This window comes from Apium graveolens, chromosome 10 (genome assembly GCF_009905375.1).
Source record: "Apium graveolens cultivar Ventura chromosome 10, ASM990537v1, whole genome shotgun sequence".
In the NCBI taxonomy this organism is placed as follows: domain Eukaryota; kingdom Viridiplantae; phylum Streptophyta; class Magnoliopsida; order Apiales; family Apiaceae; genus Apium; species Apium graveolens.
Window position 1 is genome coordinate 170,383,036 of NC_133656.1, and position 6,899 is coordinate 170,389,934.

At 33.5% G+C, this 6,899-nt stretch overlaps 1 protein-coding gene across 1 annotated transcript; it reads right to left on the reverse strand.

Annotated features, from left to right (window-relative positions):
• Positions 1 to 1,319: 1,319 nt before the first annotated feature.
• On the reverse strand, positions 1,320 to 4,674 carry LOC141689412 (putative nucleoredoxin 1-2). Its single transcript, XM_074493693.1, has 5 exons — positions 4,479 to 4,674; positions 4,172 to 4,347; positions 3,261 to 3,821; positions 2,150 to 2,662; positions 1,320 to 1,947 (listed from the first exon to the last, which is right to left on the reverse strand). The coding sequence occupies exons 1-5, from the start codon at positions 4,627 to 4,629 to the stop codon at positions 1,408 to 1,410; spliced, it is 1,941 nt and encodes a 646-aa protein (XP_074349794.1). The 5' UTR covers positions 4,630 to 4,674; the 3' UTR covers positions 1,320 to 1,407.
• Positions 4,675 to 6,899: the final 2,225 nt, after the last annotated feature.

The window sequence follows — 6,899 nt, forward strand, 5'->3', positions numbered from 1 at the left end:
TTACCGGACATTGTTATTTTGTCTATATTTCTTGTTATCAAACATTGTTATAGTCACTTAAATATTTTTATTAACACTTTTTTCTTATCATTTATTAATAATTTAATTATTTTAAAAATTTTGTCTATATTTTTAAATTAAATTTAGTTATTTTGTATGAAAACAATCAAATATTATTATCGCGATCTATATATCTCCAATTTTTCACATTTTCATAAACATAATTAAATAACTTGAAATTTAGGTAAAACAATTTTTTTGTAAAATATCAAACACAATAAAGTTTCGATATGGATAATTTAAAAAATAATGTATGATTTCCAAAGTTGTAAATGTTTTAGAACATAATTGGATATGTTCTTAGAACTCAACTTTGAAAATAAAATAATTTATATTAAAAATTAGTATAGAGCATGAGTGTGTAGAGTATGAATGTATGTATCATTATAAGATAAAGACCGGAATCTCACCTCGATATAATTTTACAACTATAACTTATACTTTAGGGTAGGTCGAGTAAAAAATATGTAGACTATTATTGGACAATTAAACTCGATTTAAATTTGGCTCAACTTGATTGTTTGAGAGCAAACTCAGGTTCGATTTGGATACAACTCGTTTATTAACGACTCAATTTTGAACATCACTTTCGACGATACAGTTATTAAACTTTGCTCCAATCTATCCATTTAAACAAAATAAGTTCAACTTGATTTGGACGGAATGGCCAGGCTATGTTCTCGCGCCTCTACCTCTCACCAAAGATTGACGAACATAACCACCTAAAATTGACAGCAATTCTCAGTAAAAGGTTAATTTTTCAAACCTATATAATTTTTATCTATATAGTTCACATTGTTTATAATGCTTGCTTGGTATGACAGGGACAAAACCATTATTGAAAATAAAATACGCATAAACACATATTATTAATCAATAAAAGTCCAATAAAAGTGACCGTCCTATAATCTCGCCTCTGACCAATAAGATAATGACAACCAGCCCTGATTAATTAAATCAAAAAATATATGGCCATCATTTATTTTCCCATCAATCGAAATGGATGTCAAAGAATGGTTCATGGAAACAGAAACAAAGCTTTACAATAACACACCTGATGATTTCTTGTATGTTTAGTATTTCCTGTGCCCAGGGGCATAAAATAACACACATATCAGAATATAAACAGTAGATGGTTATGTATATGTTTTTAAATCTTTTATATGGACATCAATGTGTACACTTTCATAATTAAAATTAAAAAGTTAATGCAGAAGCAAACAAAATTAAATAAAGCAAGTCTAAGTAAAATACGTGACAAATATGAAGGATAGGTTTAACAATAAATTGATAAAATAGTCTAACATTCATTTCCATACTGGATGCATAAATATTACAAATTGCATATCAAACTTGCATGCGACCAATTTGAAACTGTGACAAGTCAACACATTTCTTGTGGTCTTGGTGTGAGTAGATACTCCCCCCTGTATAGTCCCAATAGTTCCACTCAAAATGAGTATTTAATTGAGACAGGGCCTCCTCTTCTAAATCACAGCCAGAAAAGGGAAAACATTTATCGTCAATAGTAGGATACTTTGTTTTCCTGACAAGCTTTCCATCTTGATCAAATGCAAATACCGGAAAATAAATTAGTTCATCAAGAGACCTGTTGTGCCAGATATATGAGGCTAAATTGGCATGTATCCACTCGCTTGCCTTTGCCACCAACCAAGGCATTCGTCCAACAAATTCTTTACTCGTTGAAGACTCCTCACTGCCTAGTAACACACGGACTACTTCAAAGTGATGATCAGTTCCCTTCACCTTGCGATACAATTTTTTTAACATCATTAAGAAATTAGCATTTGGTGACGTAAAACCCCCTCCTTCTTTATGCTCCAAAATAAGCAAGATTCTCTTCCCAGCAAGTTGACATAAGGGAACCTTCAAATTTCAATTTCCAAGTCAAAAGATAGAAAACGTTGGGATAATTATTTCAATACTAAATCATGTTGGAATGTAAAGAAGTTACAGAATATGCGGTTTGCAACTTACACACAATAAGGTGGTTTATGATAAAACTTGGTTCAAATTAAAAGATACAACTAAACATTTAAAGCATGCATTAAGAAATCAAAAGACTCACCTGAGACCCATCTTTCATTCTACGAACACTATTTTGATCACATATCATATCCAGCTTTAGGTCCTTTACTCTTTCAGTCTCTAACTGTGCAACTCCTCTGCGGGTGAATGGATACCCAGGAATCTTATACAAGCATAAAATGTTAAACCCAAACGGTTCGATAAATTCCGCATGAGGGTCAAAAATTACAAGGTTACCAAAACCAGGCGTTTCATGATTACTAGATGATATTTCCAATATCCGATTCAACTTCTTGCAACTTGGATCTCGATATGGCAAGGCCAACCAAGGCATATCCTTCAACTCTTCATAAAATAATTCTTCACTTGGCGAATCATTAGAATATGCAAACTCTCTACCATAAATGAGCACAACCTCAAAAGCTTTCTTGATTTGCGCAAGCTTTTCATAAGCCAACTTCAGTTCTTCCAAAAACCCAAGAGTGTAGGGAGACTTCGTACCGGTACAAAAATATAAGGCTACTACCTTATCCTCCAAAGTATGAATAGGTACCTGATGCAGGTAGCAACAATTAAATTGGCAGAAAGATTAAGCTAAAGGAAGATCAAAATAAATAAGAGTAAGCGGGATGAGTATTATTCTACCATTTTCATTTTCCTGGCTTTCAAAAATGACTAGGGCAGAAAATGATTTAATTAGTATTAGTACTTTTATGCGAAGTTATGCAGGCATTCATTACAATGTCCGCCTAGTTACATGCTTGATGTGCAGATTAAAAAAAACCCTATGTTAGTGTTCAAAATTTTCACAAACTTCTTGAAGTTTCTTCAGTCAAAGGAGTTGAGAAGCTTATTCATGCACCTAGGAATTCATATATTATCACCAGTTGGTAATACCATTTATCTATCAATGCACATGTATATAACTGAAAACTGATTATTTATATTATCAACCGCAACCATCACAAATTTCAAGAAACTATTTCTGTGCTCTCACAGTAACATTAAAAGTGTTTGTGTGTGCTTTTATTCATCTTCCTCAAGGTATCATGGGCATGGAATCTATTGGTTGTGTGCAAATTTATTTATTTCCTCAACCAATATTCTCATGATGATAGTACATCAGGTAATTAAATGAAGAAAGACGGTACCTGAGTTCCTTTGTTTGAAATGACATAATCCCGCTCGGGGGAAGCCAATAATTTTTCCAGTGACGGTTGCTTGATGATATCTTCATCTTCTTCCCTCAAATCTTCTATCCTTTCATCACTAAAGGGATAACCTAAGGCTCCGTATTCAAAGAAAAAATTCCAAGCATCATACTGCAAAACCTTGCCCATGGGATCAACAATGGCAAGCATTTGGCGGGAGTAAATATATCGTTGGGACAAGCCAAATGTATTTTGCAGACGTTCCCTAGATGCTACATCGGAAAATGGGATGGCAGTCCAAGGCATGTAAGAAAACAATATATCGAAATGGTGCTGACAGTCGACATAATTGAATTGAGGAAATTCAGACAGATCTTTGTATGAGGTTTTTCTGGAAATGGGAACCAACACGACCTCAAAATTGTTGTGTTGTTGTAGCTCTTTGTAATCGTCCATAATAAATGTTACATCCCACTTCGTCCTGTTGTAATCATACGTGCGATGTGGTAATGGCAAGAAATATAAAGCTACTATCTTGCCTTCCAAGTCCTCAGCCTTAACCTATAAAAGAAAATATATTTCAATGATTAGCATATAGTACTAGCACACCATTCAAAAAAAGAAAGTAGGGTTACGTAATCAATCTTCCCAAAACTCTTCCTCATCCCCCTCCTCTGCACAAACAAATCAAAAAACTTATAGACCTTTTTAAATTTAGATATTGACATTCAGGTTGCCCCTTTTCCACTTGTCTTGTGTATTCCTCACAAGATAATTCACTCAACAATTATTAGTAAAATTACATGTGCGTATAACAGAAATATTATAAGAAAACTCCAGTTGAACTAAACATCATAATCGTGCGGGTTTAAGAAATAAGTAGGGTAAACAATTAAAGAGGGATACTTTACCTGTTGATTGTCATTTTTGATTAGATAATCCCTTTCATTGGTAAAGAGAAGATCATTGAGATCAATAGTGTCCCCTTTTTGTGCGAATAGATTGAAAGGATCCTGCATTTTATTTCTGGCATGGGTTTTGGGAGCTTCATTTAACATTGCTTCTTCTAAATATTTAAAACCATTTCCTGTTTGAACCCAATTAAATAAAATAAGAAATCAAATATATAAGCAGAAAAAATAAATAAGGCGCTTAATTAGTGATGCATAGTACTCAAAATCAAAATATCTATATATATTAGTTGGAAGTGAGTTGGACCTTCACAGTTATGAATTGAAAGTTTAGCGTAAGAGCCCACATTCCTGGTCCTGTTAATGTTGATGCCGCTTGTTGTTGTTGTCGGAGATGTGTACGTACCTAAGGATGATGTTCCTCGTAACCTAAGCAGTTTTTCCAAACTCCTCCTCATCAAATCTTACAAAGTTTGTTTTAGGGTTAGATCTTGATAAGTCGACAAAACATGAATGGCTATATTTTTACATAAAGGGAATCAGGGCTGAGCATAAATTACCAAACTGACCGAAACCGTCCAATCCAAACCGACCAAACCGAATTTTACGGTTTACTAACAGTTTGGTTCGGTTACTGATTGGCATTTTAAAAATTGAATTTTTTCGGTTTGGTTTCGGTTTTTAACTCCAAACTGATCGATATAACCGAACCGAACCGAATATTTAAATGTATTAGTAAAGTGCGATTAATAATAAAATCATTATGTATAACATATGTGTAAACTAAAACATATAAAAGAACTGATCATAATATATATTATTCTAAGATATAAATATTCATGTATGTGTTATATTTTCACTATTTTTATTTTTATTCTAAAAAAACATAAGAATTGCTCGCATATTTTTCATCCATTAGGGAATGACCGGTTAGAGAAGGAATATAGTTTGCATCGTGTACATATGCCAGTTGTGCATTAGCACAAGGGTTTGATCCCCTGAAGATGCTCTTATATCAAAATAATTCAGCCTGTGGATGTCTTTTTTACTTCAAGGAGTACAAAACTTTTAAATGTTCATCAATAATCCAATATATAATTACAACTTTATTATCTATTGATTTAACCACCAAAAAACCATGATAGTTAATTTGTGAAAAATTGGTGTATGTTATATTTTTCGAGTTTGCATTTTCAAAATACATACAAGACTAAAATTACAAAAAATAGTTATATTAAATTTCACAATCATGTCATTTTCCAAATTAAATTTACTTTTGCATTTCAGTGTTATAATCCAAGTTCAAATTCAATATTGCCTAAATTTATGTTTTGTCATAGGGGGAAAAAATTTGTCTCTTGTTCATTAAAAATGTATAATCTACACTTATCATTTACTAATTGTTAAATATATGATCCTATTGGGGCCTTCCTCTAATACCTTAAGGTTTTAGATGATCTGGTTACTCAACATGGTATCAGAGCTTAGGCTAGCGGGAGAACTAAGGTTCGATTCTTAGCCACCCCAAATATTCTCACAATTTAATGTGGACACTAAAGGCAATTAATACCCCAAAAATGGGCGCCGGTGTTCCACTTTTCAACCCATAAATGGGCTTTCGAGTGAGGGAGAATGTTAAATATATGATCCTATAAATAACTAGCATAATGGTCGCTCGCACGGCCATTCTCTAGAGTGCACAAAAGACATTTTAACAAAGTAAATACCAAGTTTAAATGTTCTTGGTACAAGCAATTTTATGAAATTAAGCATGATACAGTGCAAAACCTGCAACTATACATCCACTATTACTGCTTCAGGTTTCTTATCACAAACATTTCGAAACTTGTCCTCCAATACAAACTTTTGAGTATCTACAGAAACAGAGGTAGCTACATTTTCCATACGGGCAAAGGATGAAATACATGACCAACAATAGTAACACGAAAGAAAAAAAAATGAGGTGAAGCCGTATTCTGTTCTCTCACCAGCTATAGCATGTCTTTTGAGCCCCTCCTTGATGGCTGACTACTCTTATCATCATCTCTTTGCGTGTGAGCTTCTAAGTGCTTTTGAAGGTCTGGTCTAAACTTTGACATGTGTGTAAACTAATGTTCCGGATGTCTTGTCATCAGCTGCGCCAGATAATCGCAAGATACCTTTAAAACGTTTGTAAACTAATTTTCTAGATGTTTTGTCATCAGAGCCTGCTAGATTTTAGAGGCGCAAATCTACTGAAGCTGATCCATTCCGTTGAAGATAGTGTCCAGCCTCCAAGCCAAAGCCAACATCGTTCTTGTTAAAATCATTTATCAGCGCTGAAGTTCACATCTCTTAGCAGTTTATAGCATTCAGATCTCTCTCTTCACTCCCTCAAGACTTCCTCCAGTAAACTTTTCCATAACATATATATGTTAACAATTAGCACATACATTTAAGAGAGTTACACATATTTATTCCAGCTTTTAAGCTCAGCGAAATCATATACATACTTAAAAAGAAACCATATTCTTCGTAGTCCTTATCCAGTTATTTATTTCACATGTCAGTGATCCTAAGAAAAGCTTCTTAACAAAAAACTGTTCCAATGGTGTTTTTGTATTTAGTTATCAAATCATCACAAAAAAAGGAAAAAAATGATCAGCTTGATACCTCCTATGAACGAACCCAAGGTTCACTACAAGGAAAACAAGCTTCAACAACGGTTTATGTCCGTTGTCTGATACCC